Genomic DNA, 26,296 nt, shown 5'->3' on the forward strand with positions numbered 1-26,296 from the left:
CCATCTCGGCATATAAACACATAACTGAAAACCCTATTTCAGAGTTGATGGCCAAAGAATTGAAGATTTGAAGTCTTTCTTTTTTATCAACTAAAATCAAAATTTATACAGAATATAATTGTAATAACGAGATCATATACAAAATATCCTTTATCTAAGCTGTTGCATTTTTGTTATATGTTTATACATATGTGAATGGAGGTCCAACCCTAAACGAATTTTATTCAAAATTTGGCAAACTAAGCACATTAGATGCTAAAATTATGCACAAAATTTTATCCATGTAGCTCTTTACTTTTAGTAGATATTGCATTCTTTTGTACTCAGATAGATTTTCATAAATGGATTTCTTTCCAAATTTGATTTTTAAAAAATTTACAAATTTGGTGTAAATACCATATACCAAATTTCACCCATCTAACTTAAAACGTTTTTTAGTCATCATGTCAACAGGGATACATAACTCAAAAAATGTCTTTTGGATTCAGGGAGGCCTGAAATATATACTATCTTTCAAAATCTCGATTTTGAATTTTTTAGCAATTACAGAATTTTTTTTTGTATAATTCATGTATGAGAAAAAAAAAAGATAAGCAACAAGCCTTCTTCAATCAGAATAAGAAGTAAAAAAGAAAATCTACAAATAAAATATTCAGAAAAAATATTTCAGATCTGTTTGCTACATAATAAATTCTTCAATATAAAAAGCCTTTAATACACAACAATATTTATTTCATAAACAAAGAATAAGTTTAAATAATAAATATAAAGAATAAGATTAAATAATCAAGATAAACCAACCTGCAGAAGGATAATCTTTGGTTGGAAGAATATCCAAATCACTGAAACCAGAATTAGTTCTGATGTCAGTACTTGATTCAGAAATTGAAAATTGATCATCACTCCTTAAACTTTGATCGTCTAAGATATTTTGCGTCAAATCGTCGTTTTTCTCAATATTACTAAGAGAAGATTCAAGAGTGGGATCGTGCAAGGATTTTGAAGGTAAATGCAACTCATCAGTTTTTGAAGCATGTATCAAAAAAGAAAATTTACCTAAAAATATATATTAAAAAATATTCATACTATGTAAATGACACTAGTTCTGAAAATAATATGATTCTCAAATGTAATTAAAAATTAAAATTAAAATTCAGAATTCTGTTCCGGGTCGGATTCAGAATTCTGTTCAGGTCAACCTATCTAGGGATCTCTAGAAAGTAACGAAAGTTGCAAGGCCCTCCTCCACAACCTTTCACTTCTATGTTACTAGTTCTTTTTTACCTCTACACAAATTTTAAAATAATGCATTTTAGCAAACTTAAATAATACTGTATTTAATTTTGGGTTATTTTCAAGAAAATTGGTTTTTTGGTATCTTGAGCTTATAATAAAAATTCAAAATTTAAAGTAGATAAAAATGTTTTTAAAATGACAAACTTTTTTCAACACAATTTAAATGTTATTCAATTAGCTGAATGGACAGCTCTAAAATTACAAAACAACATATCTTGTAAGAATTATAAAATAATATAATAAAAAAAGTTATATACAGGAATTCTCTAGGAATTACTTTAGAATGTTTCAAAATTTAAACTATACTTGAGTAAATTGGAATGCACAATTCTAATAAATTAAATTTCATTAAAATTACTGTAAAAAAAACTGGAGATATTGAAGTTCCTCAAATCTATGGGTCACTAAGCAGTTGTAAATTTGCTAATTTGTCCCTATTTTGTTGAATATTTGAGTTCATGGTTCCAAAAATGTATGCATCAGTTTAAATCATTGTTCCACAATACTGAAAATTTACAATATTAATCATAATAAACCTTGAAAAACTAACGAATGAGTTATAAATATTTCAAAAATATGATATTTAGATAAATACATTATGTAAATATTTCTAAGATGATTACAAAATGAAGAAAACTATCTAAGAATAAATTCCTCCTTATAATATTTTTAAAAAAAGATATTTTTTTTTAATTTCTAAAAAAAAATATAAAATAATAAATTTTAAATATAAAATCAGTAAGACTATAATATTTTTTCCAGAATAAAAATATCAAACTGTAAACAATCTCTCAAAATTTCAAATCTTGAGTAAACTTCCATAATGGTACAAATATAAAAAAGAAAATTCTATGCAGTTCAATGCTTGTGAAATTCAGATAACAGCAAAATAAACCATAGAAAAAAATTTCGAATTCATAAAGACAACTCTAACCAGAATTAACACCTAATTATGATGTATGAAAATTATTTTTTATCAATAATATTTGAAAGGATAAAGGTCTGAAAATAATAATAATTGTTTTTTTATGCTAATGAAAGTTCAATTTTCTCAGTATATTTTATTTAAGTTACATGATATCCAATGTTTAATTTGAGGGGAAGATAAAAAATATTGGTAAAATATTATAAAAAATAAAATGGATATAAAAAGTAAATGGATATTAAAGAATTTTTGCAGTTAAATAAGATTTAATAATTCGTAAAACCTTGCAATGTAACAATTATTGTAAAACACATATTTATTTTTTGTGTACATTACTTATACAAGAATCCCTAAGGTTTAAAAAAAGATACAAACAAATCCCAATGCTCTTAATTTGTAACTAATAATTCATTTTAGTGCTGGACATAGTTCGTTTTATTATATTTGTATCAAACAAGTTTTCAAATCTCAAAAGTGCATATCCTGAGCAACTGAATATGAAAATTATTAAGAATGCATATGTACTAAAAATAAGAGCAAACAGAATAAACTAAGATTAATAATTAAAAAGTACATGCCCACACTTCTTAAACTTAAAAAATGCATTTCAAAATTCCAGTAGAGCTTGTAGCAAGACTAATTCTTGATACATACTTATATATATATGATGATGTATTTTTTATTACTTTCATATTTGTATGCATTAAGCAAATATAAAATTATATTTAAAAGTCTTTTCTACATTATTCTGAATTCTATACTATGTTCTTTGTCCTTCATGTTAACTATTAGAAATATTTATTTGAATTACTATTACATTTTAGTCAACTCTAACTGATATATCTGACATTGCTTATGGTTAACATAGTAACAGGTTTTCCTGCCTAATATATTAATGTAAATAAAGCTGCAATTGTATAAAATATTATATAATATTATAACACACAAAATCCTTTTATTATCTGCAATTTAAAAAAAAATTTTAATGTGAATATCAATGGAATCAGACAGTTTTTAAAAATTACTGATAATTAATTTTCTGTTCGAATATAGCAAATCAAAAGTTTCTCCTGATGTTATCCTCTGTGTATCCTCTGTTGTTAATCCTCTATTTTTCTAAGTATATATTATTGTTATTATTATTATATGAATATTGTGCAAATTGATTTTTGACACCAATAAAAATTGCTGCCAAAAATATTTTTGAAAATAATAAAGAAATATCAAAAAATAAAATAAAAATACCCCCATTGTCTAGCAATGAAATATTAATAATTTAATTATTTCAAAATCATTGGCAACTATCCATTGTTTAGCAGATTTTGGTCAAGTAATAAAAATTGTAGAAAAACTGTACAGAAATGACACTAGTATTATTGGAATGGTAACTGAATGTTAAGATAATACAGAAAAGAAGAGATAATTAACTTCAAACTTACAATGAGGGAAAAAAATGCAAATTTTGATTGGTTTTTAATTAATAGAATATTTAATTGTTTTGCATTCTAGAAAATTGACATCCCTTTCCCCCATCTTAAATAACAAATTTCGTTGCATTTGACTGATTGCTTAAAAGGAGATGTACATGTATAGTCACAATGACTGCAAAGTCTAAGCTATTTTTGTATTTTTGATTATTCTAATTCTCAATATATATTCTATGTTATTTGTACTTTTTTTAAATCTTCTTTGAGGGGAAAATAAAAGCTCTTACATCCCTTATGAGTGAATAAATGACAGTGAATACATGAATCAAAAATATAAAAATATATTACTTGGATCAGTATGATGGCACACATTTGAAACTTCTAATGATTTTATTCTTTCTTCCAGTTCTGAAACTCGATTACCTAATATTCTGTAAAGGGAAAAAAATCTTTCTTTTTGAGGCTGTTTTTATTTATTTTATAAATAAGTAATAGTAAAATGTGCTAAACATTTAAAAAAAAAACAAAATAATATTTTTTTTAAATAATAATAATAAATGTATCAATTTTAGCGATTAAATAAGATGATGACTGAAGTGTAGTGTTGATGACTGAAACAATAAATTTATCTTTGCCCTATAAATGAACAATGAGGTCTTGACTTAAAGAGTTCTATACATGTAACATGGAGATAGAAAGATTAAAAGAAAACTGATAAATTTAAAAAACAAATTTTATAAGAAAATTTTTTAAAAAAATTAATCCACCCTACAATGGACATTAATATACTAAATAATATAATAAATATACCAAATATTTCCTAAATGGTGGTTTCAATAATACTGGCAACAAGTTTGTCATCACAATAAGTCACAGATTTGCAATTAAGCAGATTATGTACCTTCCTAGGGTTGCTGGTCTGACAGGGACCACAACAGCAAGGTTGATGGAAAAAAATTATTAGCTTACTTACTAAATAAATTTGTAAAAAAATGCAAATTCAATGAATTATATGATAGTATATTATAAATACCCTTTCAAGTGTAATTATTCATACATATATGTTTCATTACATTCATTTAATTATTGCAGGTAACATATATACTGAGAGTCTATTTAAAAAATATTTTTTATGTACCCAAATGCTTTGCTATCATGAGTCATAATAAATAAGCAAATAAATAAAATGCACATTTTAACCAATTTTAAAAAAATAATAATATTTTGTTAAATTAAAATGTAAAATTAAATTAACCAATTCATAAAAAGAGGGGCCCCAAAATACATATTGTGCAAGGTCACAAAATTCCTAAATAACCATCACTGTCATCAACACTTTAATAAGAGATTTTCCATAATCATTAAAAAGAAAATATCAGACATGAGATATCAGGGTAAGCTGAATGATGAATGGTAAGATAAGCATGAACGTTCTGTTTTGAAGCATGACAAAGTCTATTTAAGATGGCATTCTAATTTTGAAGTGCAGTCAAAGGATGAGGATGATACTCCAGCAGACACATTATCTTCAAACCTTTACACCCAAATAGCTAGCAACTTAACGAAACCACTACTTTTATAGGAAACATTTCTTATACTTCACTACTTGAGTTATGACTATGCATTTTCTGGGTATATTTTTTCTATTAGCACAACATAGCCAATAAATCTGTTACAATGTCTTCACAATATTACATAATATTCAGAAAATCAAACAATATTGTATAGATATATAATATGTTTCCTAATAAGGTTATTACCTCTTAAAGTTACCATCAACAATTTTTAAAAATTACTAGTTTCATAACATATAGTATGAATAACAGCTATAGATTAAAAGCATTTTTTAAAACATATCCAGGTAAAAATATGAAAATTCTCAGAAACTAGAAAAACAATCAACAGAAATTTCATTCTTACTTGTTAGTTTTCTTTTGATGAGACAGGGCAATACTTTTATCACTTAAATTTTCCAATAATGTTATTACTAGATTACGAAATTCAGCAACATTTGATGATTTACTGGTAAGATCAAGGAAAGGACTACTCTGCAGCAACTGCTCAACTGAAATAAAATAACTTCATCACCAATTACCCAGAAAAATAATGTAATTGTACAAGTATTAAAAATTATATAAAACCAATATATTTCCCACAAACATTAAGCTTTTTAATATTTTTATTCTAGCATTTATCAATGAGGAATCTAAAAATTTAATTATAAAAACAGAATACATTTATGGTTTTTAAACGAATTCTGAAATTTATAAGTGGATTTAATATAAGAATAGCATTTAAGGAATGAAATATAATATTCTATTGGTGTAAAAAAAAAGAGTGTTATTTTAGGCATATAATTTGTAATACAACAAATTAAAAAAGTTCTTTTCAATAATCTCATCTCTATTCCAAAATTTATAAACATAAATAACAATATCTTGTGAAAATTTTGAATTATTTTTTCTTAATTTAGTTAAACTATTTCATTAATACATTCTTTTTTATTTTAAAATTAATTTTTGCAAAGAATTAAATTTATTTGTGAACTTTCTTCCAAATGTTCTTTTGAACTATCATTAAACTATTAAACACTTATTTTTAATTCTGAAACATAAGAAAATAAATTTAACAAACCTTGTTTGGCACTTATAGCCAATCCAGATGCAATAGTGCTTCTCATACCACCTTTGGTACGTTTCTTTTCAAGCAATGCCTGTATAAAATTAATCAAACTATAAACATAGCAATTCTTAACATCGGATATATTTAACTCATATTTTTATATATTTTTATTATAAAATCTTTGTCTAATACTAGGTTTGGGAAACTATCATAAATGTATTATGACAATGGCAAAACTTCAAAATAAAATTTAGAAATTAATTTAGCAGCAGTAAATAAAAATAATTTATTATTTATTTCTGTAATCCTTTATATCAATATATTTACACAAATTATAGAACTACTAACAAAAAAAAGTCTATTATTACTATTAGTTTAGGATAATCTAAAAGTAAAGATTTAAACAAATCTGAATATTGGACACATTGCTAGTATTCATATCAACTGAAAGTTAGAACTTGATGGATGTTTTCAGAATGCCAGCAAGAAATATTCTTAAAAGATCATGCAGATCAGCAATTCTCACAAAGAATATAAGTTTTTGTTGCATACAGACAAAATATAAAAATGCATGGACAGCAAGTAATTTTTGAAATAGACACTATTAAGCTCTAGAACTAAGGCATTTTGAAGATTCGTTATTTTTATAAAGCACAAAATTTATTGAAAATTCACATTTAAGAAAAAAGAAAATCTCTAAAATTCATATGGTAAGAACAAATAATATTTTGTTCCTGTCTTTGATATTTGGCGAATGTACAAGGAATATAGTAATAAAATATAATGAATAAAAAATATTAATAATGTTCTGCATTAATTTAAATATAAACACAATATTTTCTGGGGGGAAATGTTGGATTAACTTTGTCTTTAGCCAACATACTTTTTTAAAAGTTTGTTTTAGCTTTTAAACTAATCATTGGAAAATCAACTAAAAAAATATCTATGCTAAAAAATAAATCTGATTTAAACATGTGATTTTCCTTCCAATAATTCTTTACCTTTTTTTGAATTCCTAATTAAAATTCCCTTTGTATTATTTAAGGATAGTTTTTTGATAATTTTAATTTATTTCTTAAATATTTTGTCAAAAGTGCCTATTGTAAAATAAATATAAAAAAAACAGATTAATTTAGTTTCAAAATAAAATTTCTCACTCTGCATTTTGCAAGAGCTGATGCAGTGACAGCTTTTTCCTCTTCTGCTTGTTTTATTCTTTCCTGAAGATATCTAGAGAGATAAAAAAAAAAAAAAAGTGTATCAACAACTTAAGAATTTGAATTAAACAGGATAATGAATCTTTCTATAAAAAAATGTATTTTTAAGGAACAAATCTCAAATTGTTTCATTAAAAAAAACTATTTAATTTAAAGGGAGAAAACAAACTATAAGTCAACAATAAAAACATTATTTTAACATTTAATTTTTAAAAAAATAAAGTCTATTATTATTATAAGTTTAGGGTAATCTAAAAGATCTAGTATCAATAAATGCCAATCAAATTAAATCAAATGACCCAAAACTTCACATGCATTTTTGTTAATTAAAAATAAATTATATTGTATTGAAAATGTAGAGTGATAATTACAAAAAGAAGCTTGGCTTCTCTTTTGAACTTTAAATAAATATATAATTTTAACATTATAAAATTCTTTAAAAATATATCGATTCTAAAACAAAATTCAAGAAATACAGTGAACCTCAGTTTCATAAAGGCAGAAATTTTGTATTTGAAAAAGCAGAATATTCAGAACATTAGCTTTATATATCTTTAAGTAAAATTTAATCTGTATTAAGATCAGAACTTACTTGTTTTCCATTAGTACACCATCAATATCAACAGGTTTCTGTTGATCACCTCTTAATATGTAATTCATCTGTTGATTTAGCCTTTCGTATTTATGAATATATTGGTCTCTTGAAGTTATTAGTTCTTCTTTTTCATCAAGAACTGCTTCCAAATCCTGAGTTAACTGCATGCACTGCCAATAAAAAATATCACTGTAAACAAGCAATGAAAATTTTAAGGATACTAATCAGTTGTGCCATTTGAAATAAAAATTTTGAGAGATTTTTAATTATATAAACAATAATGTCATTTAATTATATAACCAATACAGAGATATAAAAAAGAATTTTGTGGTATTAAAAAAAATCTGTTTTATAACTATATAGCAATTATAATGAAGAAAAGGCTATACTGGTACATAGAACTTGGTAAATTTTAATCCTTTAATTTGAATTCATTAGCAATTTGAATTTCTTCTCTGATCCTATGAATCTCCTATCATTATTTTGTTAAAATATTATGTATAATTCAAATTTATTTTGGTCTATTTGATAGTAAAAATAAAAACTATCAAAATTATTTGTATTTCTGAATTGTATTAATTAAATATTATGTGCACTGGTGCCTTTAATGATCATAACTGAATAATTTATAAAGATCCATGATTCATTTAAGGACTTGCTGCCTTACAATGTATTTTATCAATAAAGCAATAAATACATTCTCACTTTAAAAAAGGAACTTTGAACACATAAAATGACAGCATTACAACAAATTTCAAAGTTTTATTGCATAATACTTTGATTCAAAATACCATATATAATTTATTCATTAAAATTCATTATTCATAAAATCATTATTTAAAAAATTATTAAAATTTTAATCATAATTATTACAATTTATTTAATGAAATCAAAAAGCTTTTTGTTTTTTAACTGTGCATTATTTATTAAAAGTTTTAAACATGAAAAATAAATCTTGAATGGCATTTAAAAATTGTCATTTTTTTTTCGTATACTTATTTTAAGTGTAATTTTTTCCCCTTAAATTCTAATTTTCAAATAAATAAATAAATTTTTGACATTCTGGTTATGGAAAGCAGACAAACTTGACCAAGATTCTGCTGTCTCTTCCATATGAGACCTATATATTTCTTAAACTCTTGAAAGGCAATCCAAAATTCATTCTGTTGTTTTCCCATTCTTCTTTACCACTTAATAAAAAGACCTCTCCACTGATAACTATTTTTGAAATCAGAGTGATAAGAGACTCACACTATAAAAATGAGCTACTCTGGACCTAATCAATTTTGTGATTTTTAGGTATGGTCAGTCAGGGAAGAATTTTCATTTTACTTGCAGAAAAATGAACAAGATTAAAAGGCTCCAAATACTAATCTACTCTTTACATCTAAATTTATTAAATTTGGTGCAAAATCACAAATGAAGATTTAAAACAAAAGTCAAAATGAAATTATCTGTATAATTTGTTTAATTGTTTATAAAATATATTTTCTCAACCTTATTAGTATTCAGATTTTTAGAGGAACATGGAAATAAAAATAAAAAAATCAGAATCGCAACTGCATGCAACAACTTTTTTTTCTGTCTAAAATTGAAATATTGTGCTATTTATAAATGTTTCTTAAACATTGGATACAATAAAAAGGATGCATTTTAGAAAAACTGACGTATATTCTATATGGGAAAAAATCCATTTAAATCAATGAAAACAATAGCTAACAGCCACAATAGGATGGATTAAAAGCATCAGTCCTCCAAAAGTGAGAGCATATTTTGAAAATAAAATTTGCAATGCATTTGAATGATAATTTTGAGTTTGAAAAGTTATAAACACATATAAATCTAATTATTTTTCTTGGTATTGACCTCACTAGCTTTTGAGAACAGGAAATATAAAATACATGTATTAGAATCTAAAATATATTTTTGAAAAAATATATATTTGCATTATTTCTTTCAAAAATGGAAATTTAGTAGAACATCTTTTCTGTGTTAAAATTGACACAGAATTTCAGGAGCAAAAGACATTTCAATATTTATTAGTATTAAGTAGGTATTTTTAACTAGAATGAATATCTTATTGTTCGCTTATTGAATTCTATTGTCTAGTTTCAGTAAGAGCCATGACATTCCTTTCCTAAAAAGAGATTAATTGCTTACTTTATCATAGAAACTCATTTCTTTTTTCATTAATCTAATTTTTAAAAGCACAGGTGAAAAAAGATTTTCAGATTATATTCATTTCAGTACTTTATGAAATTAATTTAAAATTAACAAACATGAATTAAAAATATTATGAGTTTCATATAGTCATATTTTGTTTTTATTTTTCATTCTTAAGTTTCCAACATTTAGCTGGATTTACCATCAGAATTCAAAACTCTAATTCCCCAAATATTGCTGAATAAAGATGACAGGTGTGTATTAAACACATCATCAGAGTTTTAAAAATCTGATTGATAGTGTCTTGAAATAAAATTGTGTTTATTTCTGCTTGACTTCAAGATTTCTGAGGGCAAGACATTTTTCAATACTTGATAATAGTCTTGTAAAGACTTTAGATTGAAACTGAATGTAGTTTCACAAATGTTAGAAGCAAAAAGTAAAAACAAAGTGTGTATAATCTGTCTGAAATGAAAAAATCAAATAAGCGGAATTCTATCATGTATTTAAGTATATATCAGCACATCATTTTCTTTTTAAAGACTTTTTTTCTGGCAAAGAAGTGTTGGTTGAAGAGATAATAGAAGAATGTTACAGAGAAAATAATTTCTAACTTCTCATTGCATAAGGTTTTCCATCTAAGAAACTTTCTCATAATACAAACAAAACCAAAAGCAATTTGTGAACCCTTTAAGCATAAATTAATTCAAGAAAGTTGGAAAGTAATTATTTCTTACAGATACATCTTCAGTCTAATAATAGAGACACCTATTCTAAGAGATAAGATTCTATCTTTATGAAAGGCTGTATGAGCCAAATTTCGTAACATAAGAACAATTCAGTAATTCAACTATCCTATGAAAAGATAATATTACTGTAATCTCATCAGCATCAAAATAAACAAGTTCTACAGTATAAATATGTTCTACTGTTGCAAGCTCTTTTATTTAAAATCTTTCAATTAGGATGATAGTGTTATAACTAAATTGACAAAACTGATAAAGTGAATGTGTGCAGTTCATTGATTCCTTTTATGAAATTTACAGCATTTATTCAATTCTCCCAAGAGTGGTGATATATAAAACACATGGCTCTTTGAGCCTTGGATATCATTAATTGTCTTTTTCTAGATGTTGCAATTACAAAATTTGACATGTATTTTTTAAAGTATAAACAGCAAATTAATTTATCATTATCTAATAACTAAAAAAATAATTATATTCAGGAAGCTATATCACAAGGTTTTAAAAATATTAGAAAATAATCATTTTAACGACCTTTATTTTCTGAATTTCCAATTGTTTTACTAAAGCTTCTTTCTCAGAAAATGGAACAAAATTTGGCGACAAATATTCTTGGAAACAATCTGTGTTCTTTTTGTTAAGTTCTTCACGAAGAATCTGCATAATGAAAAAGAAATAATTAAATAATAGCATCAATTAGTTATCAGTTTTTCAAAAGAATATAAAACATATGATATATAGAATTAAAATACAATTATAGCATTTAAAACATAAACAAAGATTATAAATAATGAGGTCACAAAATTTAATAATACTCCAAATGTTAATTCTAAAAGAAATACTATTTGATTAATTATGATTTTCTCAGTAATAAAAATATCTAATAGATTATATTTTCACACAATTTGTCTCAGAAAAGGGAATTAAACAAAAATTTAAAAACATAAAAATAAATAATTAATAAAAAAATGTATATAAAAACTTTAATCAAAAAAGAAAAATACTTGTTTTATTTCAGAAAGAATGCTTAATGGAAAACAAAGGACATCCAAAATTACACATAAAATGTTCATTATATAATCATTTAGAAAGTTCATACAACATTTATGATGCAATGCAGTTTGAAATTCTTTTATGCTTTTGTTAATAAATAATGTATAAACAAACATGGTTTGAAACGAAGAAAAGATATTTTGATTAAATTCAATGCATTATTATTCCTTAAATATTCAATAAATCTTTAATTTAGTTTTCTTTGTGTAGATATGTATTTGCATTCTTTAGTAAAAACTAGTAAAAAAATTGTAGCTAGTTTTCTTATTTAATTTTAGTACTTTCAGGTCACACACACACATAAGAAAAAGAATCCAAATAATATTTCCGTAATATCATATTCAGTCGAAGATTATTGTTACTAATATAAATGCTATTCCCCAAACAAATAAAGATATCATATAATTAAATAATATCTCTCGAAATGTCTTACAAAAAATGACAATTCCTTTTCATAATTTCAGTGAAATCAAATATTTATATAATATCTTATAATTCTAAATAACTTTCCTTTAAAAAAAATTACATATACATTTCTTTCTAAAAGTATTCAGAAATAATGTGTGTGTGTGTATATATATATATATATATATATATATATATATATATATATAATTTTTATGGATTTTATATAGAAATTTTTTCTACAAATTTAATAGTTTAAACATATAACATCAAAATAGAAGAAGCATTTCACAAATTTTTTCTAAGCTAGCCAAATTAAATGTTATAACATAAGTTCAATAACATGTATTTTCTAGATATACACATCTACCTTCTTCTTCAATACCACAGATTTTCTCATACATGAGATAGCATCTCAATGGGTTTCTTTTGAAGAAGCTAATGTTTAGATTCTAAGAAATAAAAATCCGATTTGTGCAGTAATGCAGAATGAATCATTGATGCTTGTTTGAATTTACATAAAAACTCAGCTGTACTAAAATGGCTTAAAGAATATTACAACTAACAAAATTATTCATTTAATAGCCTTATTGGACAAGTTTGAAACTATTCGGAACTAGAAAAATAACAGGATAAAAACACAGTGTGTAAAAATTAATCAACTGAAATACAAGCAAAATTCAGAAATTCAATTTTACTTAATAATATCTCCAAAGAAAAAAAAAGAAAAGAAAGATTTTGTAATCAAACCACATAAGTGATGAAAATTTATAAGCAATTTCATTAAAAGTGAAATTTGAGTATAAATTAGTCAGCAATAAAAGTTATTTTATTTCACCAGTACCTTCATGTCTCCAGATGCATCTTCTAACTTTTGCTTCAAATCTTCTACTTCATACTTTAGAAATTTATTTTGGTCTTTCAATTCAACCAAAAGCTGAACTAAACTCTAGAACAAAAATTATAAATCATCATGAACAAGAAATTTTTAAAAATACAACAGCACTTTTGAGTTCTTATATTTAGAAAATTAAATATGAGATTTCAAACAGTTATTTAAAATTCTCTTTTAAAAAAAGGCAAATTGTTGTAAATCTTCAGAATTCAGTGTTTAGCTGATTACAAAAAAACTGACATTTTAAATTTTATAGTTACAGTTATTAATCTTTTTATTAAAAATTTCAAATGGTATTTTAATATATTTTAAAAACAAATTAAAATTGCTTGATAAAAAAAAACAAGCATAATATCAGTCATTTTAATTCAATGCAATTCAACAATAAAATCAGTGAATTCTTATTTTTCAACTGTTTCCATTTAATTCTACTAAATACAGAAACTAAAAACTTTTAAATTAATTTTAAACTTACAAAAGGATTTTGCAGTGCCTGTAAATATACAAAGAGATGGAATAAAGGGCTTTAATTATATAAAAAATTATTCATTTAATTAATATGTCAAGATAAAAACTATATTTAATTGAAATGAACAAAGGAAAAATTAATATTTATTAAATAAACTATACATACCAAATTAAATTGACCTCATAGTTTCTTCCACGTAAGAACAAAGAATAAGTACTTACTTTTTCTCTTTCACATTTTAACCCATCAACATCATATACACCCATCAGTGAAGGACCCTTAAGAAAAGAGGGGAAAAAAATCTTTCATTTCAACTGAATTCAAATATTTAATTAGAATAAAATGAAAATTCATACTAATTTTATTAAAAAAAATTAAGGGTTTGTAAAATTATTTTAATATTGATATTAAAATAAACTGATAATCAATGATTACAATTAAACATAAATATATTCTAAATATATAAGTGTTTGATTTTTAATCAATCATAATATTTATATAACTGGGAAAACATATATTTAAACTACTTTAGATGATCATTAATGTGATCGCATGAGAAATAAAAGGATTATAAATAATGGTTCAATTAGAAATAAAAGGATTGTAAATAAGGGTTCCCTCTTAAGTTTATCTTTATTTCTCAAGAAAAGCAGATGAGAAAAATTGTCATGATTTATAAGGCAGTATTAAATGAAATAAATTATTACTAAGATTTCTTTTTATTATTTAATAAACAGCTTATTATTGTGGACCAATATGATATAGTTTTAAATAAATATTAAATGGATTTTTAAAAAAAAGCATGTTTAACAAAAGAAGACATAAGCCTTCATGTTATCAATATATTAGAAGCCTGTCAAGTAGATGATTTCTTTGAATGTACAGACCTGTTTTTATTTCGTGCTGATTTAATGCAACATTTCAGTTTGTGTTAACAACTAGCAAAGTATTTGTTGTTGACCACTTTTATGAAGGCAAAAAAAGTATGTAATAACTAATATGATAATTTCCAAATTAAAATAATTTTTCTGCATTTCAAAGCATACATTATATTTCATACTTTTTTACATTGATCATTTATCTTTTAAAAAGCTTTTAATAACGTGTCCTAATCCAACCAGAAGGAAGGGATTTTTTTTAATTACATTATTTTTAGTTAAAAGATAAGGAACATGCAGATGTTTTATTAAACTTTCCCTGGTCATTTCATGTATTTCAACATGCCTGAAAGGTGGCCATTATTCTAAGATTGATTAAAATAAATTTGATACCTGCTATATTTTTAATTGATATATTGAATTTTTCAATAAAATTTTATGTCAGTGGTTCTATTTATTACATGTATTTAAATGACTGCAGAATTTTTAGTTGGCCAATGCAAAACATATTACTAGGTTTCATAAAAATTTTCATAATCATCTAAAAATAAATATGAGATTCCATACACAAATATACATACTGAGTTTATATATATATATATATATATGAGATAGAGAAATTCATTAAAATATATGACACATTTCTATGCAGAATTGTTATTGTATTATTTACTTTAATAAAATGCATCATTATAAATCTAACTAACATACATAGAAATTAAAAAGAAATTACAAAGTACTTGCATTTCCTGTAGAAGTCAACATATATTGTTATATAAAAGATAAAAGCAAAAATGAATAAATATAATTTGACAATTAAATAAATTTCAGAATTATTTTTCAATTCAATAGTCATTATTTGCCCAAAGATTTAAATTATGGTACATCTTTAAATTTATTTGTCAATGTACCCAATACAGTAAATGGTTAAATAAACAAAGTATGAGTTCACAGACACTTCTTAAACAGGAATATTAAGATCTGGAATTTCTTCCATGCAATGTATTATTTCCCAATTCATTTTACTAGGAATGCAAAACAATGCAATTCAATGATTGGTTTTTTTTTTTTTTTTTTTCCCCTATTTGAAAAAAAGTCAATGAAAAAAAATTTATGAAGACATGGTGTAATATATATATATATTTTCATATAATATGAATATAAAATTATTATTAAGCTTTTATTGATATTTTATTCCTTTTCAATTTCTTGCAAACCTAGAGAGAAATATGTAATTTTACTCAATATTGATCTTTAACTTTTTAATTACTCTTTATAAAAGAAATTCAGTAAAAATTCAAAAATACCAGTAAAAAAATTATAGATAAGAAATAAAACTTCTAAAACAATTTTAATCTCATTATAAACAATTCATAGGCAATAGTAATTATTTGTTAATAAACTCACATACCCAACCCTCTACTCTTCTTTTCAAGGCACTGTATCTTGTTCGCAATTGATCTGCCATCAGCTTGTACTGATCTCTTTCTATGCGACATTTTTCTAATTCTTGGCTCAGTATCAACAAAGAATCAGTCTTGCATTCCAATTTACACTTGACAGTATTAAACTAAACACAGGCAAGACGGGAAAGAAAAGAATAAGAAAAATCAGAAATATGACAAATATTTCAAAACCATTTATTGTTTTAAATGCATAATAACATTTATATAATTAAATGCATATTATTACATGATTGTTGTAAATTTTTTAATGTAGTAAACAATATATAATAATTCGCAGAAGGTGAGTTTTAGTATTAGTACAAAAATGTCTTCTCTACATTTTTTTAGACAGAATATGTTAAAAAAGTAAAAAATTTCAAAATGCAAAAATTTTTAAATAATAAGTACAGGAAAAATCTGAAGAGAAGAATTGATACTTGAAACTAACTGCATTAAAGTGATTAGCATAAAAAAAATGCCACAGTTCACAAGCTGATAGGTTTTTTCATAATTAATGATTGACAATAATATTTAATTACCTAAAATTCAATTAAAGCCATAAAAATAAAGATTCCAAAGTTTATCAAATATTTAAAGATTATTCTAAATATCTAGTTCAGTTTTAACTTTATTATCACAGGAATTTATGCCTTCAAATCAACAAACATGTGGCTCTTTAGTATACATGATAATAATCTGACATCAGAAAATCTTTACATTGAAACCCAAAATTGCAAATCCATCTTTCATTTCTGTCCAGCCCAAACAAGGGATGCTATGTTCATATACATATTAACATATTGATAAAAGGTGCATAAGATATAAATATTAGGATTAATATAATAGCCCCTATTCTTGCTTGGTTATAATTGGAACACAGCTAGCAGAAAATTATATGTTTTTCATGCAGTATTTTTGATATAAAAATACAATATATATTAGTGATAAAAAAATTGGTAACAGTATTAAGTAGAAAAATAAGATAAAAACTATGCATAATTAAATATATCTCAACACAATGAAAAGATGGCTGATTAGTTTTATTTATGAAAAATATAAAGTAATTACTTTTATTCATGTTTTTAAAATAATAGTAAATATTGTTAAATTTTACTCCTTCACCAGCATATATAATAGAATTATTCTAATTCTATTCAGCTATAAATTCAACTATTTATAAAAATAAGTTAAACTTTTCTATGGAATACTTAAATTTTATAAAAAGAGATCTTCAAGACATATTGCATGTAGAAATCCAAAATATGTTTTCATGTTAATGAGGAGAATCACTTGTATTCATTTGTTATTTCTCTCAGCAACAGTCATTACTTGATAAAATTCCTGCCACTTTATAAAAATAATTTTCTAAAATTCCAAACAGTCTTAAAATCTTAAACTTTGGCTAAAGCTTTTTGACAAAATACATCATATATTATAAAACACAAATGTGAAAAATAGATATTGCAATGCATATATTTGAAACGCTTACAGTTATGTGTTGAACTGAATTCGAAAAATATAAGTTCTTATATTTCTGAAGAAAGAATAAATTATAAATTAATACAGGCTAAATTCTAGAGACGGGTACCGCACTGTTCCCAATTATATTCATTTGACATTATTATACATTAACATAACAGGTCAATATTTATATATAAATAGCTGCATAAACAATTATGTCATTACAAACATATATTTATGATAAGCAGTGAATTCATTTTAAAAACTACCTCGGCTAACAAAGAAAGGTAATCTTCTTCAAGTTTCTGAAACTTCAGGGTCATAATTATATAAATGTAACTAAAAATTCTGAATTAAATTACACATAATATAGTTGTTATGAAACTTTTGTTATACATTGTATTGGAAGAGAAATTTATTAAAAACAGATTAAACTAGTTTAAAAATGTAATGAATTTTCAGAGTTAAAACTTAGCATCCACACTTTAAATGCTATCAAGAAATGCAGTTGTTTTAAGAGTTATTAACTGTTTAAATAACATTCAAATGATTCACATATTTACAGCAGACGAAGATTTTTCGGCGAACAGATGGTATTTCCGATTTGTTTGTTGAGTAGTACAAAAAAAAAAAAAAATCTGAAACTTTCTTAAATAAAATTGTCTATTTTCCAGTATCTTCAATAAATACACAAGTAAAATGTATAAAATTATTTTTAATAGCATAAATTTTAAAGATCAATATTTTTATACAAAAAGTAGAATTTTAAACTTTTCCTTGGCTTTTCTCCACTTATGAAATATATATTCCACATGGAAGCAGCTACTTTTCTACTCAACAAAGGAATACTAAGAAATTTGTTTGTTGTTATGATGGCAGCTGTAGCAGAAGAAAATGAATCAGAAACTAAAACTCAATCGACAACTTGCTATAAGATAATTATAATTGGAGCCGGTATTGCAGGAATATCTGCTGCTCATCATCTCGTGAAAAACGGAGAAACGGACTTTATAATTCTAGAAGCCAGAAATAGAATAGGCGGCAGAATTATTTCTATACCTTTGGGTGAGTTGATTATAAAACCGTATTATTACTTATTTCTGTTCTTGTATCATTCCACGCCTATCTATAAATAAATCTATCTATAAATAAATAAATGAGCTATGCTGAGATTCTTCCTGAGATTTTAAAATTAATTAGTGTATTAGATAGATTTTTACATGTAAAAATTATTTTAGAAAACTTTGATTGTACCCACTAAATTTGTCTTTATTTGTATTATCAAATATTTACATATTCATATTTAAAAAATTTTGTCAATAAAATATAATGTAAGTTTCAAATTTTTATTCCGAAATTCTTCTTTAATATGTCAGTTCTTTTTATAGAATTTGGCAAAATTCTATTATATATATATATATATATATATATATATATATATATATATATATAACACTTTTTCCTGCTTATTTTAAATTTTGAAGAAATCAATCTGTCAGATTGTATTTTTAATAAGGTTAATAATTATTATATTTAATTATTGACAATAATGTGAAATACACAAATGTAACTTTAAAAAACATCTAAGTAATATACAAGTAAATATGACAATTTTATGTTTGCTCATATAATATCAAAATACCTATATTTAATTTAATTATCAGGAAAATTACCAATTTAGAGCATACCTTAAAAACCAGCAATGAAACTTGAGAACACTGTACTGCCCTGTGATCACATTGGCATCTTTTTCCTTCATTTGCCATTCATTATGATGGCTGATGTTGTTAATTTGGCAAATTATTCCTTGAAAAAATACAAACTTTTGGTGATAGTGCTATGTTCTCAAGTCTAACCAATGAATATTAAGATACTGAAAGCATTTCTCTTCATCTAGGAGAAGATCAGCTTGATTTGGGTGCTACTTGGATTCATGGAGTTCTTGGTAATCCTATTTATGAATTAGCTGTTTCAAATGGACTGATAAGCCTTACAAATGATCAAGATCCTCATACAATAGTTGCAACAACTGAAGATGGGAAAAGAGTGCCAATATCTGTTGTAGATGAAGTATATAGTGCATATTTTTGGTTTAGTAAAAGGTGTGAGGAATATTTTCTACTTCATTTACAGACTCCACCTGAAATAGACAGTGTTGGTAAACATCTAGAGATGGATATATCTGCTTATTTACAGCAATACCAAGGTGAAGATGCCATCATGCGCAGAAAAGTTTTTGATCACCTTTTATGTCGTGAAACCTGCATAACTGGTTGCCATTCAATGGATGAAACAAGTCTTAGTGAATTTGGTAGCTATTCTGAACTACCAGGGGGCAATGTTAGTGTACCTGGTGGTTTTCAACAAATAATCAATTTTTTAGCTGATATTTTGCCAAAAGAAAGCATAAAACTACCTTGTGAAGTAACACGGATAAAATGGAAAATGAAAACGAAAGATAAAGATAATGAAAATACCAAAGAATCAGAGCCAAGCAGTAATGGAACTGTTTGTAATCAAATCACTATAGAATGTAATGATGGCTCAAAATGGCTGGCAAAGCATGTTATTGTTACTCTTCCTTTAGGTGTGTTAAAATGCAAAGCAGAAGAACTGTTTGAACCTAAACTGCCTGAATACAAGTTGGAATGCATAAAAAATTTAAGTTTTGGTGTGGTAAATAAGATATATTTAGAATATGATAGACCTTTTTTAAATGCTGAAATTTCAGAAGTTATTACTTTATGGTCAAGGACAGAAGAGACAGATATGAGTAAAATTTGGTTTAGAAAAATTTATTCTTTTCGTAGGTGTACTGAAAATATCCTTTTAGCTTGGGTTTCAGGTCATGAAGCTGAGTATCTGGAAACATTGTCTGAAGAACAAGTCAGCAATACCTGCACTGATATTTTAAGGAAGTTTTTAAATGACCCATACATTCCAAAACCATGTAAAGTTGTTTGGTAAGGAAAATACTATGTTTCATTAATCTGTTTTTAAAAAACTGGATTGTTATTCTTTCAAAACTATTGTATTTCACATTTAATTCAACCATACTTTTAAGTAGAAAAATTATTTATCGTAAATAGAAGATGAATGGATTTTAATCCCTATGCCCAACATCTCAACATATCATATCTAAATCCAAATGCTCAATAAATATCATATCTAACTAAATATTGTGTATTATTAATTTATAATTTTCACCACTTAATACTAAAAATTATGCTAATTTTTAAATAATTTTTGACAAGATTGACATGACGATTTAGGAAATTCATTCTATTAAAAAAGAAGGTAATTTTCAAATTATCAATTTTTTTATGAAAAATAAAGTTTATTATTTCTGACCAGTACTTTGCTGCTTCTTTTACTGGTCCGTATTTGAGAAATGGATAGGAAAATGTTATTTAAATGAAGGATTGGGAAGGAATTTTAGTTTTGTACCATAAGTGACAAAAGAGCATAAAGAAGAAATGGCAAAATTTTAACATTGATTATGTTGAATGAGAGGGAAAAACACTCATATCCCTAGGCCATGTTGAGATTTTGGGCTTATAGGATTACGTCTGGATATCATTGTATATGTAGTCAATCATAAAAATTAACATTACATACAATGTAACAAGAACCTGCTTTGCTCGTGGTGTATGCTGTTATGTGTCTACTTTCTTAATCTTTTGATTACAGATGATACATACACATCCCATTAACCTTTTAAAATTAATTGGATAGTTCTTAGTAGTAATATTTTTTTTTGGGGGGGGGGTGATCATCCTATCAGAGCATCTGCCTTAAAAATAATTTTGAATAAAAATTTCTAAAAAATTTATCTATTCTCCGTCAAAACCTATTCTCTCTCTTGTATGGAAAATGAAGGAAAAAAGATTTTAAAAATTCTTAATCAAAAGGTTGAGGGTTATAGATAGAACACTTTTAATTTAAACATATTTTTTTATTATACATATTTTTGATTGTTCCTGTGTAAAGCTAATTTAAAAAAATATATATTTATTACTCTTTAATGCATTTTAACTTTTTTAACTAAGGTTTTTTTTTCTTCTTAGCAACATATCTTTAAATATCAATTTGAGTGTTAATGCTTATAGAAGTTTAAATTTTCAAGTTTTAAAACAAATTTGATATTCAAGCTATTGAGAATTTTTTTTTAAAGATTTTTACTCTTAAAAGACTTTTAAATTCTTCTCCTTACACTGTAAGAATATATGTATATAATCAAGAAAGTATTAATCATTCTGTAATGGATTAATAAAGTGTTTAAACTTGATGGTTCTGCATCTCTATACATAACTATTGCTATAATAAAGAAACATAGCAAATATGGTTGTATAATCTATATAATATATTCAGAATTCTTATGTTACTTTTAAATATAGCATAATAATTAATAATATTACTTAGTATGAGAATAAAAGAAAGTAGACAGTATTTGTTTAAACAAGATCTTTTATTAATTATTTGATGTAGCTTTGTCATAAAATCTAAGTACAAAATATTTTTCTAATCAAGTTTGTCCTATATATTTTAAAATTCAGCATCTAGACATGGCAGCAAGCTTCATCACCTACAAGCAACTAAATCTGTAAATATATTTTTAATTAAGTCTGTTCTATTTAGCTTTATTACACACAAGAGATGTCCCTGATATCAATCCACTTTTTTTTTTAATCAAATGGCAAAACTTTTATTAACAGAATAACTTAATTGGATTGCATCAGTTACTAGTTACTACTTTAATTATTCTAATTACATACATTCAATTAAAATTCACTGTAAATCATTGAGTGAATCACTGTATTTTTCAATAGTTTTGTTTAATTAACAGTAATACAGTTGAAAAGCAATTGGTATTTTTGCTTTATTAATGTTTATAGAATTCATTTTTTCATGTTAAAATTGTTTTGTATGAAAAGCCAATTAATTATTAGGAAATTTATGATTTACCTATCTTGTTTTCTGTATCATACTGTGATATGTAATTATATATTTGTTTTTAAATCTTTGAAATATAAAATTATTTAATTAGAAATACTCCATCGAAAAAATTAACTACTAAATTATTTTAAAATGGTTACTAAAAGGAAATTATTTCACATACACACCTATTTAACTAACATGTCTCAATGAAATTTGTTTTATCGTGTCTTGCTATTAAACTATATGTAACTATTATGATTAAACTGATGGTATTGCAACAGATTTCCAGCTAATGATTTATTTCATACTAGGAAATTGAAAATGTGTGATTTTTTTATTTTTATAGTTTTATTAAGGGATTTCTAAAACTGATTTATTTAGAATGCATCTATAGTTACATCATTTTTTTAAATCAGTTTTTTTAACATAGTTATTTTATTTTATGTTGTGTAATCTTCCATATATTGATATTTGTGTGCGTGCATACCTGTTTGCTTTTCTGAGAATTATTTTTTTCCAGATGTAATTTTAAAAATATGAGAAATATTATTACTTACTTTTTTCATTTGTAGTTTTAAATGAAAAAAAAAAAAACTGCTCTGAAATTAATTCATTTTTTTGGTCCTCATATAAATGTGTTTCCAAATTTTCTTCATATTATAGTACTTCCTGGAAAAACCATCCATTTAGTAGAGGATCATACACATATATTGGAGTAAAAGGATCTCAAAGAGACATTGATTTATTAGCAACACCTATTTATGCTGATCCATACCATAGTAAGGTAAGAAATTTTAAATTGTCTGTCTGTATACCAACAACATAATTATTTTCTTCCTTATTTAATTGAATTTATCTTCTTTATTAATCAACATATATTTCTATAAAATGAATAAGATCAATTTTAACAAATAATTAACTTTTGAAATTTCAATAATCATTCTATTATTATTATTATTATTTACATTTGTTATATGGGTTATTTTATGATAGAAATAGTATTTTATCTTTTGGATTTATATGAGATCTCTGTAGAATTATTATGAGAAGATTTTGAGTGTCATAATAAATCTGAAAATGATAATTCTGCATCTAATTTATTTCAAGATTTGTCATTTAAAATTTGCCTATTCTGAAATAATATATATTCTTAATGTGGATTACTTTTTCCAGAAAATATGTTAACATGTTGAAAATCAAAGTCATTGGATGTTTTATTTATTATTTAAACAAAATTCTTTTACTTTTTATTTTAGCACTATTTTATCCCTTTGTTAATTAAGGCAAAGTTTAAATAATTAATCTGTTCTGCAATTTTTAAAATTGTAACATACAGTCATATTAGATGAACAAGGGATTTGAAAGCTTGATTTTTCCTAATGTATCACAAAAAGTTTAATTCCATTAGCTTAAGATGCCACAAAAGTTTGTCATAATAATTAGCAAAATTTGTTTAAAATTAGACATTATAATTAATAGTAAACAAAATTGTACTTTTTTTGGAACTTATTGAAAAAATGTCAGAAAGAGAAGAACTATAGTATAACTAAGAACTATTTCTGTAGAAATCTAGACATATGATCAAATGTTTAAGAAATATTTAGAATTTATTTTCAATAATTTGATTTATTCAGATCCAAAGTCTTATAATTAATTGCATCTTAATATTTGTGCTATGAATCCATGTCATTCCTTGAAAAATTAATGAATAAAAGTACAAACATTTTTACTTAAACTCAGTATTGTTATTTGAAGCATTAGCATTGTGTCTTATTATCAAGGAAATTTTGTCATGGTCATATGTTGTAGTTTGTATGACTAGACATTATTTTTCACAAAAGCAAGTTTTGTATGTCATCAGACAGATTCAAGTGAAAATGGATTCGATGTGGTTTGACTCATACAATTGATCCTCCAAATAAAGGTTCTATGCATCAATACAGAAAAATATCATTTATCTTTTTACTGAAGTCTTCATCATAATTTATCTCTCTATTAAATGCCAATTTTTGAGTTGTTGGCATCTCATACTCCAATTCAAAGTGTCTCCTACACAGTGAATGTTGAATGAATTTCTTATTTCGAAGTGATAAGCATTTTTTTTAATTGATAGGAACATCTTTATATTTTATACTTAATGTAAATCCCAACAGAGATTTATATCTTTGTGTAAGTTAATTAAATAAAATATTTATAATTATATAAAATAATTTAGATTAGAAATTATTCACTACATGTATGTGATTACATCATTTATATGATCATTTTTCAGCCAGCTTTGATGTTTGCTGGGGAAGCCACACATTCTTCTTTCTATTCCACTACCCATGGTGCTTTCTTATCCGGTAAAAAATGTGCCGAGCTCTTGCTAGAGCCAGACTCAGATCCAAATCATAAGCATGATAAAAGTGGACAATGTACAGATAAAGATATGTCCTCTTGGATAAGAGGAATCGACCTGACATAAGGACTTATTTAATGTTTATGAATGAAAATCATAAATGCCTGTTCCATTGCTACACTATTGTAAAGCAGTTTTTAAAAGTAGAACAAAGCTCTTAAAGTTATGTGAAACGCTATTCAGTTGTCTTATTCATTACAGTGGGTAATTAGTTAATGAGCATAATTTGTTCTAAGTTCATGTTTCTCAGCTTAATTGATCAAACAGCAATAATCAGTCATACTTAAATTTTTATAGGAATGTGATTCATTAGTCTTGGGGGTCAAATAAATTTATAGTTCATTACTTGTAATAAAATGTATATCATCAGCTTAGTTTGTCTGGTGTGCACAATTCTTGACATTATCTTTTTTTTAGGCCTATCATTTAAACAGTACTAAAATAAGTTATATATGTAGTTGTCAAAATCTTACACATGGACTTATTCATTGATTTTATAAAAGTTCATATTCCTCACTTTTATTTCCATTCTCATTGTTCCCCTACCTTCTTTCTCTTCTAGCAACATAATAACATTCCATTCTCATATTTTCATATCTTTTGTAACCTGCCATTTTTTTTATTGCTTCTGGTAACTTATCTGAAATTTATCAATTCTTATGTTCCGTGCAATTTTTTTCTTTTCTTAACCAAGCATACTTTTGTTGACCAAATATATGAATTTTTCACAAAGGTGTTGGTTGTTCCATTTGTTCACTGTCCAAAATGTTTATTAACTGATTACCCATTATATTTTGAAAATTCATGTGTCATCTCATCTAGTCATTTATTTCTGCAAATCAGTGCTTCATCAGTAAAAAATGACTGCAATACTTCTACAAACTTATGCTTTTTGATATAGTTACTATCTACTTAATAGTCAGTCATTTTATTTTGTTCTTTTTTTTAATTTTTGTGATTTATATTTTTCTTATTTATGAAAGGTTGAATGTGTGCTGAAAAATATGGAGCAGAATGCTAATTTGGCCAAAAAAGATATAGTATCATGATATTAAAAATGTAGATTATTTAATTAAAAAAATGAACTTTACTTCATTTCAGTTTTTTTTTTTTTTTTTTTTTTTCAGTTGGAGTAAAAATATAATTCTTGGTTTAATTTTGAATAAATTTTGTAAAGTCATTTTTTAAGTGAATTCCTTGATATTATCTTGAAATGATTTTATAAAATTAATTTATACTAAAGGAAAGAATAATTTTGTTTTGTTTTTCTTGCGTCTTAGATAAAGAACTTTATATTATGCATTAATATTTTTATTTCAATATTTAAACTGAAAATTTAAATAGTAGAGATAAAATGTAAAAG

General features: G+C 24.7%; 2 protein-coding genes across 3 annotated transcripts in view; one reads left to right on the top strand and one right to left on the bottom strand.

Moving 5' to 3' along the window:
- Window positions 1-18,176, bottom strand: part of LOC129988243 (coiled-coil domain-containing protein 149-like) — a 29,499-nt gene extending 11,323 nt beyond the window's left edge. Inside the window, exons 1-11 of one of the 2 annotated variants that reach the window (XM_056096420.1) lie at window positions 17,864-18,176; window positions 16,100-16,258; window positions 14,032-14,088; window positions 13,291-13,395; window positions 11,523-11,645; window positions 8,080-8,252; window positions 7,428-7,500; window positions 6,283-6,361; window positions 5,569-5,713; window positions 3,997-4,079; window positions 802-1,056 (exon numbers count right to left, since the gene is read on the bottom strand). In XM_056096420.1, coding sequence (XP_055952395.1) covers window positions 802-1,056; window positions 3,997-4,079; window positions 5,569-5,713; window positions 6,283-6,361; window positions 7,428-7,500; window positions 8,080-8,252; window positions 11,523-11,645; window positions 13,291-13,395; window positions 14,032-14,088; window positions 16,100-16,258; window positions 17,864-17,917 — 1,306 coding nt within the window. In that variant the 5' untranslated portion in view covers window positions 17,918-18,176. The remainder of the gene's footprint in view (window positions 1-801; window positions 1,057-3,996; window positions 4,080-5,568; window positions 5,714-6,282; window positions 6,362-7,427; window positions 7,501-8,079; window positions 8,253-11,522; window positions 11,646-13,290; window positions 13,396-14,031; window positions 14,089-16,099; window positions 16,259-17,863) is intronic. The other variant, XM_056096421.1, reaches the window with a different exon arrangement.
- A 230-nt stretch (window positions 18,177-18,406) lies between these two features.
- LOC129987548 (peroxisomal N(1)-acetyl-spermine/spermidine oxidase-like) lies at window positions 18,407-26,057 on the top strand. Its single transcript, XM_056095515.1, has 4 exons — window positions 18,407-18,659; window positions 19,492-20,557; window positions 23,196-23,316; window positions 24,805-26,057. The coding sequence occupies exons 1-4, from the start codon at window positions 18,407-18,409 to the stop codon at window positions 24,997-24,999; spliced, it is 1,635 nt and encodes a 544-aa protein (XP_055951490.1). The 3' UTR covers window positions 25,000-26,057.
- Window positions 26,058-26,296: the final 239 nt, after the last annotated feature.

This window comes from Argiope bruennichi, chromosome 10 (genome assembly GCF_947563725.1).
Source record: "Argiope bruennichi chromosome 10, qqArgBrue1.1, whole genome shotgun sequence".
NCBI classification, from domain to species: domain Eukaryota; kingdom Metazoa; phylum Arthropoda; class Arachnida; order Araneae; family Araneidae; genus Argiope; species Argiope bruennichi.

Excerpts from the sequence above, each read along its gene's own strand:
- LOC129987548 (XM_056095515.1), top strand. The coding sequence starts at position 18,407 with ATGGAAGCAGCTACTTTTCTACTCAACAAAGGAATACTAAGAAATTTG. Across the intron at positions 20,558-23,195 it reads AAACCATGTAAAGTTGTTTG|TACTTCCTGGAAAAACCATC; the intron begins GTAAGGAAAATA and ends TTCATATTATAG. Across the intron at positions 23,317-24,804 it reads CTGATCCATACCATAGTAAG|CCAGCTTTGATGTTTGCTGG; the intron begins GTAAGAAATTTT and ends ATCATTTTTCAG.